General features: G+C 41.5%; 1 protein-coding gene across 5 annotated transcripts; it reads right to left on the bottom strand.

The window, feature by feature from the left end:
• Positions 1–3,190: 3,190 nt before the first annotated feature.
• Positions 3,191–21,240, bottom strand: KRCC1 (lysine rich coiled-coil 1). Of its 5 annotated transcripts, XM_021085679.2 has the most exons (5): positions 20,989–21,140; positions 7,630–7,736; positions 7,116–7,228; positions 5,304–5,363; positions 3,191–4,571 (listed from the first exon to the last, which is right to left on the bottom strand). In XM_021085679.2, exon 5 carries the CDS (start codon positions 4,547–4,549, stop codon positions 3,776–3,778), a length of 774 nt encoding a protein of 257 aa, XP_020941338.2. In that variant the 5' UTR covers positions 4,550–4,571; positions 5,304–5,363; positions 7,116–7,228; positions 7,630–7,736; positions 20,989–21,140; the 3' UTR covers positions 3,191–3,775.
• Positions 21,241–21,781: the final 541 nt, after the last annotated feature.

Genomic DNA, 21,781 nt, shown 5'->3' with positions numbered 1-21,781 from the left:
ACGCTGACACTCAGATTAAGAATCTCACCTAAAATCATGTAGGATATAGTTCTTGTTGCATTTTAAACTGCTATAAAACTTATGATTTAAAACAGCGAACAGGAATTCCTTTTGTGGCTCAGCGGAAACGAACTGGACTAGTATCCCTGAGGATTCGGGTTCAATCCCTGGCCTTGTTCAGTGGGTTAAGGTTCCGGCATTGCCATGAACTGTGGTGTAGGTTGCAGATGCAGGCTCAGATCTGGTGTTGCTGTGGCTGTGGTGTAGGCCAGAGGCTACAGCTTGATTTGGCCCCTAGCCTGGGAACTTCCCTATGCCTTGGGTTTGGCCCTAAAAAAAAAAATCCATCAGACATTTATTTCTCTCAATTTTGTGAGTTGGTTGGGTTGACTTAGTGCCGGCTGGATGGCCGAGGTGCCTTGGGTCTGGTGAGGAAAGTTCAATGGCAGTTGGGTGATGGGGTGTAGCCACAAGTATCTCATTATTCAGCAGGGCTTGTACAAGGTGGCTGTGATCCAAATGTAGCAGGAAGGCAAACCAGGCACTTTCCAAATCTAGCTTGCATATTTGTTGTTCTCCCATTGGCCAAAGCAGGTTACATGGCTAAGCCCAGCCTTATTGGATGGGACACAAGGGGCGGATACAGGAAAGGGATGTTATTACTGTCATTTTCTCCTATAAAGAATCCACCACAGGGAGTTCCTGTCGTGGCTCAGCAGAAACAAATTGGACTAGTATCCACGAGGACGCAGGTGTGATCCCTGGCCTCGCTCAGTGGGTTATGGATCTGGCGTTGCCGTGAGCTGTGGTGTAGGTCTCAGATGTGGCTTGGATCCAGCGTTGCTGGGTCTGTGGTGTAGGCCAGAAGATGCAGCTCCGATTCGACCCCTAGCCTGGGAACTTCTGCAGGTGTGGCCCTAAAAAGCAAACAAACAAACAAACAAACTAAGAAAAAAGAAAGAGTGGTGGAGTTCCCGTCGTGGCTCAGTGGTTAACAAATCGGACTAGGAACCATGAGGTTGCGGGTTTGATCCCTGGCCTCGCTCAGTGGGTTAAGGATCCGGCATTGCCATGAGCTGTGGTGTAGGTCCCAGACTCGGCTTGGATCCCGAGTTGCTGTGGCTGTGGCATAGGCCAGCGGCTACAGCTGCGATTAGACCCCTAGCCTGGGAACCTCCATATGCTGCGGGTGGGGCCCTAGAAAAAGACAAAAAGACAAAACAACAACAAAAAAAAGAGTGGTGGTCTAGGACTGGCCCTTGATGTAATAGACATGATGCATTTAGAGTTGGGTGGAGGGGGAACCAGTAGAGGAGACCTTGAGGAGGAGCTATGTGCCTCGATGGAAGCTATGGAAGAGGGACTGATGAACCAGATGGAAGCTCTGTGAGGTTGAACAGAATAGAAATTAAAAAAAAACATCTATTGGATTTGAGAACATGGAAGTCACTGGGGACTTTGGTAAGAGCAGTGTCAGCGGAATGGTAGGGACAGACCCTCTAGGGTGGGGGAGAGAATGAGAGGTGAAAGAGAGTAGGCAGCTGGTGTAGACAAGTTTGATGTGAAAGAGAAAGGAGATAGTTGAAAGAGAATGCAGGGTATCAAGGGAGTTTTTGTTTAGTTTTCTGAAGAAGGGAAACAGAAGCAGGTCTGCCTATATGGTATAGCCAGTAAGGGAGAAGCGAGTCAAGGTGCAGGAGAGATGAACTCCTTGAGCAGGTAAAAAGTTGTAGGACCCAGGGCACGAGGGGAAGGATGTGTCTTTAGTAAGGACACTGTTACTGTAACAGGAGGATGACAGAGAACAGAATGCCTGAGGGAAGTTTATAGATCTAGTGGTAGGACAATCGTAAGCTTCTCTGAAGGCTTCTGGCAGAAGGTGAGTCATCAGCTGAAAGGGGGCCTGCATGGAGGCACCAGGGAGGAAAGGATTGAGGAGAGGGGAGAATAGGAGACATCTGAGAGTGGGGAGTTTACTAGGGAACCCTGATGGATTGGAGATTTGTGGTTATTAGTTTAAAATAAAATGGGGTGTTCCCGTCGTGGCTCAGCAGTTAATGAACCCGACTAGTAGCCATGAGGATGGCGGGTTCGATCCACATCCTCGCTCAGTGGGGTAAGGATCCAGCGTGGCCGTGAGCTATAGTGTAGGGTGCAGACTCAGCATGGATCCTGTGTTGTGGTGGTTGTGGTGTAGACCAGCAGCTGCAGCTCCGATTCAACCTCTAGCCGGAGAACCTCCATATGCTGCAGGTGCGGCCCTAAAAAGACAATAAAATAAAATAAAAATAAATAAAATGGGTCACCTAATACCCTCTCTCCCTCCTCCCCTTGCTTTCTTCTTCCCTATTTGGGGCACGGAGGTAGGAGGCTGGGCAAGGTGATTACGCAGAGGGGGTCAGGACTGAGAAAGACAGCAGCCTAGCAAAGGTTGGGAGACTGGTTACATGTGGGAGCATTGAGGTGGGGAAGGGAATATATATAATTAAAATGATTTTAGTAAAATAATTTTAAAGTCAATTTTATAATTTGTAAGAATCATACTGTAGATGGCAGATTCATAGCATAGAATCTTCCTGTTATCCAAGGCATTTTAAATGCCAGTCCTGCTAGTTATGTCTGACAACAGGGAAAATAAAGTGACTTCCCCAAAGTCATATAACAACTTGATGGCATAGCTGTGACTAGAATCCTGGGATTCAGATTCCCAGGCCATCACTCTTTCTACAACAAATTAGCAGTGCTCAAATACTTGATAAGCTGATCATAAAAAAGGGGATTATTAAAACAAAAATGCTGGTCAGGAACAAATGCTCTAATGACATTTTATGTCTTATAAATTACCCCCTCTTCCAATATTTTGAAAAATTGTGGTCATTCATAGATTTCTATCCTAAAAGTGGGTTTAAATATGCTCAGTCAGAGTTCCCATCCTGGCTCAGTGGTTAATGAATCTGACTAGCATCCATGAGGACACAAGTTTGATCTCTGGCCTTGCTTAGTGGGTTAAGGATCCGGCATTGCCATGAGCTGTGGTGTAGGCCGTCAGTTGTAGCTCCGATTAGACCCCTAGCCCGGGAACCTCCATATGCTGCAAGCAAAAAAAAAAAAAAAAAAAAGCTCAGTCATTGCTCTTCCAGAAGGAAATCATCATTGCAAAGGAAAAGATCACGGACACAGGACAAAAAAATGTAGAAATTAGAACATTTTATTATATTATAAACATTTCCAGAATATAAACTGATTTTATATCAAGACTCTTTGAAACATTTAAAACTGTATATAACATAAACTTATTATAAGGTATTTCATTTTCCACTTTTCATCTTAGAAAATATACTGTAAATGAGATCTAACAAGGGAAAGAAAAATCAATCTAAATTGGTTCATAGAGAAAACTAATGAATATAAAAATACGCCACTCCAAACTAAAACCCAATCAAGAAGTAGATTCTGCAAAGCCTTTTGATCCTCCAATTTAAAATAAATGACCTCCCAAGGGAAAAATACTTCCACCATCATAGCAACTTGATGAATAAAGGCAGAGCTACTCTTGTTAAGGGAAATTACACTGTGTATGAGAAAAATACAGTAATGATTTTAGAAAATGAGGAAAAGCAATTTCCATGTTGGAGAGCAAACACACTAAATGTTTTCTGTCCACTTAACCTTTGCACCTGTTCACGTGGGAAGAGCGATATGAGCACGAACATCATAAAACCAGGCTCCTCAACTAATCTTTCAACCTAACCTCGGGAGAACCAACCCAAGAGCTTCAAAACCCAAGGATAGACTGGTCCCAAAGCATCTCCTCGTCTGTCCTTTCTTCGCCTTGTTCCTTTTTCTCTTTTCTACGCTTACGTTCCTCTTTCTTAGAGGCTGCATCTCGGCTTTTTTTCTCCTTTCGGTTGGTAGGCTTTTCTGTGCTGACTCCGACTGTTTCCACCTCTGTTCTGTTTCTCTGGATGCGCTTGTGTTTGTCTAAATCTACTTCCTCACAAGCTTTTTTCCTCTTATGCCTGGGCCGCTCCTCCTCTGGTTTTTCTCTGCCTTCCTCGAGGTGCCTCTTCCTCCTCTGATGGATGTGATGGGCACTAGCGTGATGGGCACGGGTACTGTTCTCTGAGGAGAGGGGCTTGTGGACTCCAGATTCCACACTGTAGGAGCTATGATTATACTCGTGCTGACTAAGGTTCAGGGGTACTGGTTCTCCCAAGAAGCAGTCCCTGGGGAACTGAGGGTAGCTCAGGGAGCCTAGTCTCAGCCTATTGTCACGAGCTGGCAGCCAGTGAGGTAACTGCTTTTCCACTGTCTGTGAAACCCTACATGATCTCGGGTAGGTCTGGATGCTTTCATAAGGGAGCCTCTGATCAAACATTCTGCACCTGGGTCTAGAATCAACCTCTTCTTTGTACCCACAGGTTTCCAAATAATCCTCTCTCATCTTTCTGAAACAAGTCTTTGGCTCTAAGCCTCTGGCTTTCTGCACTTTAATATAATCTTCAAGTTCATCTTGAAAAGAGTCATATGTCTTCTTTGAGTGCTTCATTAGGTTGACAATAAGGGATTCTCTGTAGAGAAGATGGGAGAAAGTTCTTCTTACTAGATTATTCTGGATATTTCCTTTATTCTTAAAAAGTGGTACAAAACAAAGCCCAAACAAATTAAAACTTTCTCTGGCATAAAAGTGAAATATCATGATATTATATGCCAACAAGGAACATCAGGAAGGTCAAATATTGCCTAGGCCACTCATAAATAATTTTATCCTTCTAGAAGTGGGATGAAGAGGGCAAGAAGGTGCTGACATACAGAATTTTTTTTTCTTTCTCTCTTTTTTTTTTTTTAGGGCCACACCGAGGCATATGGAAGTTCCCAGGCTGGGGGTCAAATGAGAGCTATAGCTGCAGGCCACACTCATAACCTCAGCAACGCGGGGTTCTAGCTGTATTTTAGACCTACACGGCAGCCCATGGCAACGCCAGATCCTTAACCCACTGAGCGAGGCCAGGGATCTAACCTGCATCATCATAGCTACCAGTCGGTTTTGCTACCTCTGAACCACAACAAGAACTGCAGAATTCTTTGGTAGAGCTAAAAATGTAAGGCATATGGGAATGTATGGCTATAAAGACTTACATATCCATGGTGAGTGGCCTGATCTGAATGTTCAGATAACTTCTAAGGATCAGATTAATTAGTTTCTTGTCTATTGTTTTCTAAGAGAGGTAATAAACTACAGAGAAGTAATTTGATCTTTAAAATACTTGTTTACTCAAAATGAAATAAACATACATACTCACCTGACTAGAGTATTGTCAGACTTAATAATAACAGGACGTTTGTAAAATGGTTTGGGGATGCTGGAAATGAGAAATTCAGCTATGAGACAAAACTGCTCTCAGGTATAGGGCCCGAGGAAAAATGAGGGAACAGAGTTCCGTATCTTCTGAATAGGGCCTTGAACTTCATTCCACTACCTCTGATTGGTGAAAAAAGCATTCTAGAATGCCTTCTGGTTTGTGCTCTATTAAAGTCCTGGTGGGAGGGTTAAGGGTAGAAAATGGAGGAGAATGCTGAAAGGGAGCAGGATTTATGTAGAGAAAAGTTTCAGAAGAAATTTAAAGTCGATATGCGAGTCTTTGTTTGCCTGTTTAATTCTTTTTTTTTTTTTTTTGGAGGGAAATGGGGTGGGGACAGCACAACTATGATTTCTCTGTCTTCCCCCCACCTCAAATCCTGCATTACGAATATAGCAGAAAATGTGCTTACTATGAGATGGTAATGCCCTAGATATTTTGGGGGATGTATCTTATCTCCAAAATTAGGAGGCAGCATAATGTATGTAGAATCAAACATTTCTTCCCTTTAATAGAAATAAGCCTGGAGTTCCCTTCATGGCTCAGTGGTTAATGAACCCTACTAGGATCCACGAGCACGCGGGTTCAATCCCTGGCCTCGCTCAGTGGGTTAAGGGTCCGGTGCTGCCCTCAACTGTGGTGTAGGTTGCAGATGAGGTGAGGATCCCGTGTTGCTGTGGCTGTGGTGTAGGCCAGTGGCTACAGCTCCAATGGCACCCCTAGCCTGGGAACTTCCATAGCCTCGGATGCAGCCCTAAAGAGCAAAAAAAAAAAAAAAAAAAAAAAAAGAAAAGAAAAGAAATAAACCTGACAGCAATGTATAGTAACCAATAATCAGCTAGCTTTAATGGAAGTTTGAAATTAAAAAGCAAGTCTAAATGAAGCCTAATTTGGTGAGTCAGAAAAATTAGCTCCTATTCAACTTAAATAGTATAACATTTCCAAGTGAAATAAAATAATATTACAAAGAATTGATTAAATATGGGCAAAAACTTTGGACACTTCCAAAAGGAATATATACAAATGGATAACAGGCACGTGAAAAAATGCTCCATCTCCTTAGTCATCAAGGAAAGTTCATTCATTCTTACTGGGAATGTAAAACCATTCAGCTACTTTGGAAAACAGTTTGGCAGTTCCTCAAAATGACGAACATAAGAGTTCCCATACAGGAGTTCCTGTCATGGCTCAGTGGTTAACAAATCCGACTAGGAACCATGAAGTTGCAGGTTCAATCCCTGGCCTCGCTCAGTGGGTTAAGGATCTGGAGTTGCCGTGAGCTGTGGTCGTGGCTTGGATCATGTGTTACTGTGACTGTGGCATAGGCAGGCGGCTACAGCTCTGATTAGACCCCTAGCCTGGGAACCTCCATATGCTGCGGGTGCAGCCCTAGAAAAAAAGACAAAAAAAAAAAAAAAAAAAAAAAGAGTTCCCATACAACCCCAGCAATTTCACTCCTAGGCGTATAACCAGGAGAACTGAAAATCTTATGTCCACACAAAAACTTATACCAAAAATGTTCACAGCAGCAGTATTCCTAACAGCTAAAAATAGAAATAACTCAATGTTCATCAACCGATGAATGGATAAATGTGGCAATTTACACAATGGGATATTATTCAGCAATAAAAGGCAATGAAATACTAATAAGTGGTACAACATGGATGAAACTTGAAGACATGCTGGGTAAAAGAAGCCAGTCCCAAAAGATCACAGATGGTGCAGAGATCGATGAAGAGGTGAATGAAACCTTACCCTTGTCAGGTTGAGAACTTGGTGGAGAAATTTGATCATATTCACCCATTAATTGCTTCAGTTTTTTAGCATGAACTTTCCCCAAATAGAGAGACTGTGCAACCACTGAGGAGCTAAAAACCATGATGCAGAGATTTAAAAATCTATTTTTGTTCAATACTCCTCTCCCATTCACCTGAAACCAAGCACAATCTTGTTATAATGATTAAATAGTTTGAGGTTTAGAATTACATTAACCTAGATCAATCATCTGAAAACTCACAAAATCCATCTTCAGTTCCTTACGCGGTTTCTTGTAAATCTGAAAATCAAGCTAACTTTTTCGGTATGTATTTTCTTATTAGAAAAAGTGACCCCAAATTTGCACCTCTGAATTTGAAGATACCACTCATAAATTTTAATGTATTTAGCATGAACTAAGAGTTTTAGAGTTTCACTTGCTTTCAAGTCAAAGTATCAGTTTAGAATAAATAAATAATGCTAACAATTTAGAAGCTCTTTATTTTCAACCTACCTCATAACGTGGAATCCACTGTGATTCAAACTATGGCACTACTCCTTACAAGCCTTTTCCAAAAGGTATCTGTAAAAAGTTCAGTCTTTGTTCATTCGACGTCGTATCTATGAATAAAATAAAGGGAGGTAAGACATTTATATATATATATATATATATATATATATATATATATTTTTTTTTTTTTTTTTTTGCTTTTTAGGGCCGCACCTGCAGCATATGGAAGTTCTCAGGCTAGGGGTCGAATTGGGGCTACAGCTGCCTCCTACACCACAGCCACAGCAACTCAGGATCCAAGCCATGTCTGCGACCAACAACACAGCTCACGGCAACGCCAGATCCCTGACCCATTGAGTGAGACCAGGGATCGAACTTGCATCCTCATGGATACTAGTCAGATTTGTTTCTCTGTGCCATAACGGGAACTCCCAAGGTAATATTTTCAGTCTTCAACTGGATATCATTTCATATTCGATCTCAAATCTTAATTTCTTGAGTGCTTGCAAGGCTAAAGCACTAGCATTTTGCTTACTAGAATGGCAATTTTAGTATGAAAACGTTTACTAAACCTGTGATATTTATTTATTTATTTTCTTTTTTCTTTTTAGGGCCACATCCACAGCATGTGGAAGTTCCCAGGCTAGGGGTCAAATTGGAGTTGCAGCTGCCAGCCTACACCACAGCCACAGCAATGCCAGATCTGAGCTGTGTCTATGACCTGCACCACAGCTCATGGCAATGCTGGATCCTTAACCCTCTGAGTAAGACCAGGGATCAAATCTGCATCCTTATGGATACTAGTCAGATTTCTAACTCGCTGAGTCACAACTGGAACTCCAAGCCTCTGCTATTTAATATGGTACATGGTAATGTATTTTTTAGTCCAGAAAATACCATTCTTAAGGAGAAGTTATTGGGGTGCCAGCAGGATTCTGGACTTTATGGACATGATCTGGAGCATCCAGCCTTAGTACTTTGTATCTTACAGCAGACATATTACTGACGTCTACTGACCTTTGCAGTTGCCAAAATCCCAGAGCAACTCTCTCCCCATACTGGCCATCTTCTCCCACCTGGTACTTATGAAATTGATTTATATTTCTTTTTCTTTTTCGGTCTTTTTAAGGCCGCACCCGTGGCATATGGAGGTTCCCAGACTAGGGGTCTAATCAGAGCTACAGCTGCTGGCCTACACCAGAGCCACAGCAACGCCGGATCCTTAACCCACTGAGTGAGGCCAGGGATCGAACCTGAAACCTCACGTTTCCTAGTCGGATTCATTTCCGCTGCACCACGACGGGAACTCCCTTGATTTATTTTTCTAAATTCAGAATTTTACACTTCATTTTGTTATGGGTGTAGGCCACCATTCCTACCTATGAGGATCTTTAAAATTCAAATTCTTTTTTTTTTTTTTTTTTTTTTTTGTCTTTTTATCTTTTCTAGGGCTGCTCCCACGGCATATAGAGGTTCCCAGGCTAGGGGTTGAATCGGAGCTCTAGCCGCCGGCCTACACCACAGTCACAGCAGCATGGGATCCGAATGGGGTCTGTGACCTACACCACAGCTCACGGCTATGCCAGATCCTTAACCCACTGAGCAAGGCCAGGGATCGAACCCGAAACCTCATGGTTCCTAGTTGGATTCATTAACCACTGAGCCACAAGAACTCCTTAAATTTCAAATTTTTTTAATCTTGACATATGCTTTCTATGTCTTTATCCATGTTGCTGGTGAAGACTTTAAGTAGGAAGAGAGCAAGATAATACCTATGGCACACTACGAAGAACCCACCCTTTATCTAGGATTGATCTACTTATTCCTAATAAGGAAGACATTAAGGGAGTTCTTGCTGTGGAACAGTGGGTTAAGGAACTAGCATAGCTGCAGCTTTGGCTTGGATTCTATTCCTGGCCTGGGAACTTCATATGAAATTGATGTGGGCCCACCCACCTCCACGCAAAAAGGAAGACATTAAGAATTTCACAGAATCTGAGTTTATTCCAAAATTAAATTTGGCATCTTTTGAAATACCCATGTTTCTCCACTTCACTCGCCACTATCCTCCTTCTTATGGGTCTGATTATTCAAACCTATTTGAATGATAGTGCAGTCTTATTTTTCCATTTTATCAATATTTGAAAAATACATGCCATGTCTTCCTAAGTTGTAACTATTCTTTTTAAAGCAATGGTTCTTGATCTTGATCATTTTGACAAAAGTATTCTATACAGGCAGACAAGTGAACCCTTATTGCCTGGAGGTCTAGGGAGTACACAGACTAGAGATCAGTAACCAAAAAAATATATTTTTTTGGTTTACCTTAACAAGTCATGAACTTCTTGACCTCTAGCCTTAAAACATTTATTTTATATAAAGTTTTAATTTCTTTTTTTTTTTTTTTTGCTTTTCGGGGCCACACCTGCAGCATATGGAGGTTCCCAGGCTAGGGGTCAAATTGGAGCGGTAGCTGCCAGCCTACACCACAGCCACAGCAATGCCAGATCCGAGCTGTGTCTGCAACCTACCTCACAGCTCACAGCAATGCCAGATCCTTAACCCACTGAACGAGGCCAGGGATTGAACCTGGAAACTCATGCCTCATGGATGCTAGTCAGATTTGTTTCCATTGTGCCACGATGGAACTCAAAAGTTTTAATTTAAACAACATGTGCCATTTAATCTTCAAGTACCTCTTGGCACACTACTGAATATCCCAAAACCTCAGGGAAAACTGAGTATCCTCATTGAAGATAGGATCTCACAACATTCCTCTGATCTACCAGATGGTTCATAATAGAAAATGCAGCATGACATCACTTGTACTTTTAGTAAACCTGAAATTGCCTTTTATGTCATTTCAAAGCATTATGTTTAAAAGCCACCATTAATAATTTGTTCTGCGACTAGTATCTACTAGGATGTGGGTTTGACCCCTGGCCTCCCTCAGTGGGTCAGGGATGCAGCGTTGCCATGAGTTGTGGTGTAGGTTGCTGTGGCTGGCTGTAGTGTAGGCTGGCAGCTACAGCTCTGATTTAACCCCTAGCCTGGGAACCTCCATATGCTAGGAGTATGGCCATAAAAGAGGAAAAAAAAAAAAATTGTTCTGCAACACTTAACCAGCACTGCCCTTACAATGTACCAAGTATTAGGTAAGCACTTAGAAACAGTAACTAATTTTATCCTCCTAAGAAGCCTATGGGCTAAGCAGTATTATCTTCTATAGTTCATAGATGAGGAAACGGAGGAGGCATAGAAAAGGAACATGTCTCTGATTGCAATTAGTAAATGACAGGGACAGTCTGAGACCAGAATCTATTATTAACTGATATGCTTGGCTGCCTTCCCAACTGATGTAGAACTTCTCAGTCCACGTTCTAGAATCCCCTTCTTTAAAAAAAACAAAAAACAAAAAAACAAAAAACGAACCCGGGAGTTCCCACTGTGGTACAGTGGAAAACGAATCTGGCTAGTATCCACGAGGACGCAGGTTCTATCCCTGACCTTGCTCAGTGGGTTGGGGATCTGGCCTTGTGCTGAGCTGTGGTGTAGGTCGCAGACGCGGCTCGGCTCCTGTGTTGCTGTGGCTGTGGCTGTGGTGCAGGCAGACCAGTAGCTGTAGCTCCAATTTGATCCCTAGCCTGGGAACTTCCACTTGCCAAAGGGGCGGCCTTAAAAAAAAAAAAAAAAAAAAAAAAAAAAAAACAAAGAAAAAGAAAAACCTGAACTATTTTCTCTTTAGACATCTATTTAAAAAAAATGAAAAGTAAACCACAAAATGAGAGAATGTATCCCCACCTCAGACAATAAAGAACTTACATCTAGAATAAATAAAGAACCCTTATGACTCAAGGACAAGCTCAATTTAAAAAGGGCAAAGGGAGTTCCCACAGTGGCTCAGCGGTTAACAAAACCGACTAGTATCCATGAGGATGTGGGTTCGATCCCTGGCCTCACTCAGTGGGTTAAGGATCCAGTATTGCCGTAAGCTGTGGTGTAGGCCGGCAGCTGTAGCTCCGATTTGATCCCTAGCCTGGGAACCTCCATATGCTGCAGGTGAGGACCTAAAAAGACTAAAGGCAAAAATAAAATAAAATAAAATAAGATGGTCAAAGGATTTGAACAGATATTTTAGGGAAAAAAAAGAAAAACCAAAAACAGGAAGTTCCTGTCCTGGCTCAGCAGGTTATGAACCCGACTAGTAGCCATGAGAACTTGTGTTTGATCCCTGGCAGCTGCAGCTCCAATTCGACCCCTAGGCTGGGAACTTTCATATGCTGCAGGTGCAGCTCTAAAAAGAAAAAAAAAAAAAAAAAAAAAAAAAAGAAAAAGAAAAAAATACATAAACAGCTAAGTAAATGTGAATTAAAAACACAATGAGATAATACTACACCATCATTAGAATGACTAAATTAAAAGGACTGGAAAAATAAATAAATAAAAGGACTGAAAATACCAACTGTTGACAAGGACACTAACAATTGGCATTCCCAAACACTGCTAGTTAGAATTTAAAATGGTACAACTTTACAATTGGACAATTTCTTTAAAAGTTAAACATCTACTACATGGCCCAGTCATTTCACTCATACGCATTTGCCCAGAGAAATGAACACATATGTCCTTGCAAAGACCTGTGCACAAATATTCATAGCTGTATTTGTAATAGCCAAAAATTGAAACCCTAACATCTATCAACAGGCAAATGGGTAACAAAATGTGGTATACCATGCAACAGAATTATTCAGGCATCAAAAGGAAAAAAATAGCATATATGTATACACACATATATGCTATTCTGGATGAGTCACCACATCATCATGCTGAGCAAAAGATACACACACAAAAACACCTACTATGATTCTATTCGTTGCCACAAGCTGCGACCTAGGTCTCAAATGCAGCTCGGATCTGGCGTTGTGTCTGTGGTGTAGGCTGGCAACCCAAACTTTGATTCAACCCCTAGCCTGGGAACTTCCATATGCCCCAAGGGCTGCCCTAAAAAAAAGACCAAAAAAAAAAAAATTATTCTAGGAGTTCCCGTCGTGGCGCAGTGGTTAACGAATCCGACTAGGAACCATGAGGTTGCAGGTTTGGTCCCTGCCCTTGCTCAGTGGGTTAAGGATCCGGCGTTGCCGTGAGCTGTGGTGTAGGTTGCAGACGCGGCTTGGATCCCGCGTTGCTGTGGCTCTGGCGTAGGCAGGTGGCTGCAGCTCCGATTTGACCCCTAGCCTGGGAATCTCCATATGCCGCGGGAGCAGCCCAAAGAAATAGCAAAAAGACAAAACAAAACAAAACAAAACAAAATTCTAGAAATGCAAACTAATCTACAGTGACAGAAAGCAGATTAGTGGTTGCCTGGGACAGGGGGAGAGGGAGGAATTGACCAGGGACAGGAGGAAACTGTTAGGATTGGTAGAAATATTTGGCATTTTGCTTATGATGGTGGTTTCATGGGAGTACACACTTGTCAAAAACTCACTGAATTTTACACTTTAAGGCCATTTATTGTAACTATACCTCAATAAAGTGTATTAGAGGAGCTTAAAGATCTATAATGAATATTTTGGGAAAAAAATATACCTTCATTTGTTAAACTGAGTTTTTAAATGTTGGCTTTGTTTCCTGAAAGACCATCCACCTAACAAAGGTCAACTCAACTGTGCAGAACTACTGGTTGTCATATTATGTTAATTATTCACTGCTTCTAGGAGCCAGACACAGGGACTCTGGAGTCAGTTCTGGCGCTTCTTAGGTGTGTAAGCTTGGTCACCTTTCTCAACCTCTAAAACAGGATGTAACGTATACCTTAGAGTTATTCTGAGTCTTAAGGAAATTAATATATGTAAAGTGCTTAGAAGAGTGTATGGCACATAGTGAGTGCTGTGTAACCGAGGTTTTATTGTTATTCAGGATTTCATCTATTTAACTGATATAATGAAATGTTCTTCCAACCAATTATTCTAGTAACTACAAAAAGCCAAATAAAGTTATGTGTAAACAGGGTAAGAGAGTCTCACAGGAGTACATGATTCTTTGTAGTTCAAGCTAACTCATGTTTCAGAGGGACTTTTTAATGAAATCTGAAAGTTCAATTCATACCTATTATCTTTTCTGATGGCTCTGATTTTAAACCAACTCTTTTGAGGATTTCAGTTTTTGTCTTGTGTTAATGTCCACTGAATATGGAATGGCAAGCAGAAACACTCAAGCTATTTAAAGGCTGGTATTAACTCTCAAGCAAGAAATAGTTTGTCTCGACTGAAACTCACCTGTAGTATTTTTTCAGATGTACCTTCTAAAATGTTTGGATAAAATCTAGCAAAATTCTGAAAACTTGATGTTTCTATTTGTACACCACAAGCCTAGTTATAGATAAACACCCATAGTGCCATTTACCTATTCATTTACTTCCAGGAAAGATAGCATAGGGAAAGAGAAAGAATATGGAATCTTTTATTTTGGAGAAATGAGATTATGCAGGCTGTTATTCAGTAGCTATACAAGGCTTGGCTTTTAAATTTGTTAGTATATAAAGCCATTGCAAAAGGTAAAGTAATAAAAACACTGCACACCAATTATTTAGTTATATATGAAACACATGAGTAGCATGAATTACTCATAATTCAAAACTGTCTGAAGGAGCTTCATTTTTTTCATAAAATACTAAGAATCATTCCACTTTTCCTAATTCTAGACCTGATAGAGAATTAGTTCCATTCCAATCACTCCTTCAGAAATCATAAAACCTGAACTTTTGCACTCTATGACATGTTTTTAATACATCTCAATATGTTTAAGAGGTTTGATGAGTAAATTAACTCAATTTCCTCTCTCTCTTTTTTATTAAATGGCCACACCCCCAGCATATGAAAGTTCCCAGGCCAGGCATTGAATCTGAGCCACAGCTGATGTATGATGCAGCTGCAGCAAACTGGGGATCCTTTAACCCACTGCTCTGGGCCAGTGATCAAACCTGCACCTCTGCAGCAACCCAAGCCACTGCAGTTGGATTCTTAACCCACTGTGCCACAGTGGAAACTCCCTAAATCAACTCAATTTGAGTGAAAATTTAAAATTTTTCATGCCCACTGCATATTATTTGATTTGTGTTATACCATGGCATTTAGACATAATACAGCATAATGGTTTTTAAAATATTTATTAAATATCTTTAATCTTTGAAAAAAATCTCTGAGCAAAATTAGGATGTTAATTTGGTCAGTTTTAGGTGTAATTAGCTTCTTCTTTAATAAACATACCAGCTTTATGACATGGTCCTATACTTTTAAATCTAATTCACTAAGAAGCATTAGAAGACATTTATATCTTTCCATTATTTGCATCTTCTCTCAGCAATGTTGTGCTGCATTCACTGTATTTTTGTAAAGTTATGGAAAAGTTTTTCTTTTTCATTTTATGACTGCGCCCTCAATATACATAAGTTCCTGGTCTAGGAGCTGAATTGGAGCTGCAGCTTTCGGCCTGTGCCAGACACAGCAAGACTGGATCCGAGCCACATCTGTGAGCCACGCCACAGCTCACAGCAACGCTGGATCCTTACCCATTGAGACCAGAGATTGAAACTGCACCCTCATGGACACTATGTTAGGTTCTTAACCCACTAAGCCACAATGGGAAATCTGTATTTTGGTTTTTGACACAATAGTAAATAGTATTTTTTAAAATCTCAATTTCTAATTGCTTGTTGCTAACATTTAGAAATAATACTGATTTTTGTGAATTGACCTTATAATTTGTGTCCTTACTAAACTCAATTATTCTAGTAGCTTTTTCAAAAATTCCTTGGGATTTTCTGCATAGATGATCATCTCATCTGCAAATAAAGACAGTGTTATTTCTTCCTTTCCAATCAATCTGTAAACTTTTTTTTTCTTGCCTGACTATACCGGTTAGGACCTCCAGTACATTACTGAAAAGAAGTGAGAATGGACAACTTGCCTTGTTTCTTTTTCTTTCTTTCTTTCTTTTTTTTTTTTGCTATTTCTTGGGCCACTCCCGCGGCATATGGAGGTTCCTAGGCTAGGGGTCGAATCGGAGCTGTAGCCACCGGCCTACACCAGAGCCACAGCAACGTGGATCCGAGCTGAGTCTGCGACCTACATCACAGCTCACGGCAACGCCGGATCATTAACCCACTAGCAAGGGCAGGGACCGAACCCGCAACCTCATGGTTCCTAGTCGGATTCGTTAACCACTGCGCCACGACCGGAACTCCTGCCTTGTTTCTGATAAGATTCCTGTTTTGCAATCTTTTAATACCATTATAATCTTAGCAAAGACTAAGTAGAGCACAGTACTAAGTTTTAGGAGACTAGGTAACTGATTCTCTTAACTTAACCAAAACATGCTGTATTATTCCTTTTCATTCTTGAGGGTCAAATTTCATTTAAGAAGTTTTGAGAGATGCGGCCTATATCTGTCAGCATCATGAATGTTCCTAACTGTATTAGTTGCCTTTTCAGGAAATGAGATTAGTATGTGACCTATGAGTTTGCCAAGTTTTAGCTATTTTGCACTAAACAACAATCACAAAAATTTACTGTGGCATATTTCCAATGACAAAATACAAAGGAATTAACAAAATCATTAATTGGGAGCACTAGTTACACATCTAAAATGATATATTTCAGGAACTAAAGCATATTTAAAACTGTATTTTCTCCATTTACACTCTTTTCTCTCCACCACACCAATTTCACTAACAAATATTACCATCAAGCTCTTCAAAAGAGATGTGACTATTGATCTGTATATCCTTAGTACTGAACATAGTACCTTGTCCACAGTAGAAGCGCTAATGTTTTCTGCATAAATATAAGGGCTATTAGCTAGATTTTCCGTCATTTGACTAGAATCTCTGCTTACTATGAGGATAACAAAGGAACATTTTTGGCAATTGCTATGTATGGATTTACGATTAAGTCAGAAGTGTCCTTCATTCTTTTTTATTTTTTGGCCATGGCATGCAGCGATTTGTGGGACTGAACCCTGGCTGCAAGGTGAAAGCACCAAATCCTAACAGGGAACTCCCAGAAATGTCCTTCATTCTTTTTTTTTTTTTCTTTTTACAGCCACACCTGTGCTGTGGCATGTGGAAACTCCTGGGCTAAGGGTTGAATTGGAGCTGCAGTTACTGGCCTATACCACAGCCACAGCAACATAGAATCTGAGCTACATCTGTGACCTATGCAGCAGCTTGTGGCAAAGCTGGATCCTTAACCCGGTGAGTGAGGCCAGGGATCTGCACCCTCACAGGAAATATGTCAGAACCTGCTAAGCCACAATGGGAACTCCACCCTGCATTCTTAAAATGAGTCTACTTTTGTTTTCCTCTTAAAAAGAAGTAGATAAAAATTGTTTGATGTGGTTTTGTTTTTACTGATTTCTTGGGAATATTATTACCCAGTTAAAAACATTTTTTTAACTGTCAAAAATACTTGAGAAACTTCATTCAATGAATTACAAAATGTCCTGAAGAATCTTAATAGGTGCAATATATGTATGTATATTTCATATATATTTTCACATATTTATATGAAAATAAATTTCATATAAATCTGATAATTTGGTGTATCTTTGGGTTTCTGAGATTGAGTTTACTGTCTCAACTTCCTATTTGTAATCTCACACCTCTTATATATTCCCTACTTGCTAATTTTTAATACTTATTGACCTTGTTTATTATTAAGCTCAATACAGAGCAGCTTCTAATAAGGGTGAGAATTATCAGCAGTTTTAACGGTCCTAGGAAGATCTTCAAAGTGAGAGTGGAATTTCAATAACTGGAAGTATGACAATTTTTTTTGAGGAATCTCTTAAGTCTTTTTAGAAAAAAGAAGATACTGGTTGAATACCAAAAATACTTTTTTCCTCTTCTTCATGTACTATCATAATTGACAATTACATTCAGCTTTTATAAATATCTAAACTAAAAATACACTGAGTTCTACTACTGTTTTAAATAGCATTTCAAATATTTGCCATGTAAAGTAGCAGTTAACCGAACAGTTAATGAAGGATATTTACTTAAAGTGACAAGTGGTCATTTTTAGGTTAACAAATTATATTTTTCAAATTCTAGTGAATAGTCTCAATTGTAACTCAACGGAGATCTCACTACTCTTTAAATGTCACTTGAGGGCTACTGTAGGTCACAATATCATGTTTTATGAATTGCTATTCTACCACACAGCTCAAGCCATGAAAAGAATATCAATATGAAACTGAAATCAATTCACAGTGTTAGGGTTGTAAAGAATCTCAGTTTGGTTAGTGCAGAGTTCAACATGGACACTACTGATGTCTGAGTGGGATTATCTTTTTGTTATGTGTTTGTGTGTTGGTGCTCTGTGAGTTTTAGGTTGTTTGTGGCATCTCTGGCCTATACCAAAAGGCTTGGTAGCACCTGTGCTCACCAAGCCTTTTCTTGTCCAGTGGAATAAAAATCAAGAAAAAGCAAAGTATCCAAACATTATTAAATGTCCTCTGGGATTGGGGTGGAGCAAAAGCACCCCAGGTTAAGAACCACTCAACTGGACTAGTCCAACTCTACTCCCCTAGAGATGATAAAACTCAGGTGGAGGAAGTCTGGGACTTAGGTCATACAGTTAGTTGAAAAACCAGTACTAGAACCTATTAATAGTCAAGACTCCTACTCCAGTATTCTATCACCTTGAAGCAGTACAGAAAGGTAACTGCTGGCATCTTGTGAACTGACTCTATTTAAAGTCTTTAGTAATCACACACATTCAAAGTCATGGCAAAAACCAAAAACTCTGACAAAAAGCTGTTTTTTTTTTCCCCCCCTAGGAAAACCACTTCCAAGTCTTCTTGTAATCTATGGAAGCTAAAGTGAATTATAGTATTGACACCTTTTACTCAGACTTACTTATTAGTGAGAAGGCAGGAAGTTTGGTATAAAAGCGGAAAATTCAGGAGATTTTATTTATTTATTTTTGTCTTTTTAGGGCTGCACCTGTGGCATATGGAGGTTCCCAAGGTAGGGGTTGAATCAGAGCTGTAGCGGCTGGCCTATGCCACAGCCATAGCAACACTGGATCCGAGCCTCATATGTGACCTAGACCACAGCTCATGGCAACTCCAGATCCTTAACCCACTGAGCGAGGGCAGGGATGGAATCTGCATCCTCATGGATACTAATCAGATTCGTTTCTCCTGAGCCATGAAGGGAACTCCAGATTTTATTTTATTTCAGAACAATGATACTAACCCAGGTTGACAAGATACTAAATCTAGTCTTCTTTGGAAGACTTTACTAGATCATGCCTTTACTAAGGGACTTAGGGGAACATCACTTGGTTGCAATGAATTTTTAATTTCCCTTTTAGTGAATGGAATTTACATAAAGTGCTTACAAAATGTTTTAAGAAATTTATAATACTTTACTATTTTGCCATTTCTCCAAGTGAAAGGTATAAAAGATTATCGAATAGCACACACAACAAGAATATGCTGTGGAAGAGGATGGAAATAACAATTGTTTCAATGAAGTTATTATATTTAACTTCAGGAGAAGTGAAGTGTCCCTCAGGAGAAAGGAAATTAAACTATCCAACAATGTTCTGGCTTCCACCATTTTTCACTCTGGAGACAAAAAACAACCTAAGGCAACACAGCAAATACTAAAAATTACAAAATTGAGTATGGCTGAATACTTTAATAGTTCTGCTCAAGCTCCACCATCTAAAATCATTTCCAAAGCTGCCTTAAAGCCTAAAGTCAGTTTGGAACCAGCAATTTGTTTGCAGGTATACAGTATTTATAAGAACTCAAACACATCTCAGATTGAGATGATTAAAAAATAGCTTTTTGTGTTAAGGAAAATGGGTTGGTGACAACTGTAAAAACTCCAGGCAGGTATACTCCTTCCGAACTTCTGTACAGAGACTTGACCAAACTTTAACATGACCTCTAGCATTTTATGGCTGCATCCCTGGATGACCCAGTCCCACTTTTTTTCTTTTTTTGTCTTTTAGGGTCACACCTACAGCATATGGAAGTTCCCAGGCTGGGGGTGGAATGGGAGCTGCAGCTGCACTACAGCCACAGCAATGCGGGACTGAGGTTAATCTGTGACCTACACCCCAGCTCCCGGAAATGCATCCTTAACCCACTGAGCTGGGCCAGCGACGGAACCTGAGTCCTCATGGATCCCAGTCGGGTTCATTACCGCTGAGCCACAATGGAAATTCGGACCCAGTCCCATTTTGAGCTCAGGCTGGGAAAGCTCAGGGCTGTCAAAAGGCATTTATTGTTTGTTCTAGCCAACACCTGAATATAAGGCCCTGACCTCTCTTTTTTAGAGTAGTTACTAAAAAGGGTTTACAATTGTTTGTTAATTCTTCCTCTGTCCCTTTGAGATATATGTGTACCCCCCACAACTCAGGAATGTCTTTCTCAAAGATCTGAAAGCCATCCTTTTAAAGTGTAATTATCAGAAAAGGCAGGGCCTGGGGTCTCCCAGTCTGTGGGAAAAGTGAATCCTCACTTCCACAAGATGACACAGCTCGCCTAAGTGCACGGACACTGCCCAAACCTAGGTAATTTTGCGCTTTCCTGACTCTACTGAACCCCTTCCTTCATTTTCCCTCTAAAACCCCGTCACCTCTGCGCAAATCGGAATGGAGCTCAGCTCTTTCCCTACTGCAGTTACTGAATAAAAGCTGTTTTTGCCTCTCTGATGTCCTGCTGTATTATCTTTGACTCTGGTAGATACAAATTTAAATTCAGACGACTACTACAATAGGCCCGTAAATCTTAGAAGCTTGTTTTACAGGGTGTTATCCTCAAAAGCTAAGGAAAACTCTGCAAAGTAATCCCTCAAATACCTCACCCCCTCTTCCCTTCCTCCAGGGCCTCCGCAACTTGAAGCTCCCGTGTTTACTTCCTACTGTGGCCAAATTTCACTTCTCCCTCCGCGTGAGGGCTCTACTTTGTAGGATGCTGAATTTCGCCCAGCGCAGGTCTACGCCCTTCCACGTCTGGAGCCTTTTCTCTCCGTGTCTCTGTCCCCTTGATCTCGGGGTGTCCTCCTCAACCCCCTTCCCTCTCCCTGACACTCCAGATCCACGGCCTCGACCTGGCCGCCTCTCTCCCACTCCAACTTCAACTTCCCGGCAGCGGAGGCGTCCCCGCTCCCGCCGCGCTCCGTGCTGGGGCCCCGGCGGCCCTTTCCCGGGGCTGCGAGTGGGGAGGGGAGCGTAGCCCTGTCCGGGTCGGCCATCTCGCACTCTCTGGGCGCGCCCGGCCTCTACCGGGCTGGGGGATCGAGCGGCTGAAGGCCGAGGCCGCTCCCGCTGCCGGGCGGGAACTCACCTTCTCTGAGGCAGGGGCGGCCGTCTACAACTACGGCCCCCCTCCCCGCCAACGCCACCGGTCGGGGGATAGGCTGAGGTGGAGGTGGCGGAGAGGCAGGGACAACCGCTGCCGCCACCGCCGCCTCCGCCGCGGAGCAGACGGGGTGGGAGGAGGGGGCGGAGACCGGGCTTCCTGAAGGGAAGTAGCCACCACCACCACCAGCGACTGACTGGACAGCGCCCGCGCCATGGCGGCGGCGGGGCGTGCCACTGCGCTTGCGCAGTCACCCTACTCTCAGAGAGCCTTTTTAGCCCCGCCTTCTTGTTTGCTCCGCCCCCTCGGTCCCCTTCTTCCGGGACTCTGTTTTAACCTGGCCGAAGCTCTCCTCACTGCTACTCACTTCGGGCGGTGGCGGGGGGAAATCTAAAACCAACAAAGAAAAAAGTTTGGAAATCTGCGGTTTCTACCTCCAGAATATCTGAAAAATCATGATTTCCTGCTTTACCTTTTTAAAGTTTGTTAAGAGTCTTTGATACACAGTAGATTAAGCAAAATCTTTGGTGGTGATATGCTGTCATCATTGCAGCATAAATGACCTTTTTCTCTCCCTTGGCTCTCTCAGTATACGTGTATATACATACACACGTTCATCTCATCCTCTTGTTCCCTGTCTCCCAAAGAAATCACTACCCTGGTTTGTAGTCATCATTTCTTTACATATGTATATATCTTTATCACATGTATGCTTGGGGAAATTTTTTTCTTTTTTTGGTCATTTTGCCATTTCTTGGGCCGCTCCCGCGGCATATGA

Source organism: Sus scrofa, chromosome 3 (genome assembly GCF_054392235.1).
Source record: "Sus scrofa isolate SSC_HxYL_T2T_F1_AM1 chromosome 3, Sscrofa_HxYL_maternal_Yorkshire_Landrace_v2.0, whole genome shotgun sequence".
NCBI classification, from domain to species: Eukaryota; Metazoa; Chordata; class Mammalia; order Artiodactyla; family Suidae; genus Sus; species Sus scrofa.
The sequence above is the reverse complement of the archived record's forward strand: the minus strand, read 5'-3'. Positions and strand labels throughout refer to the sequence as shown.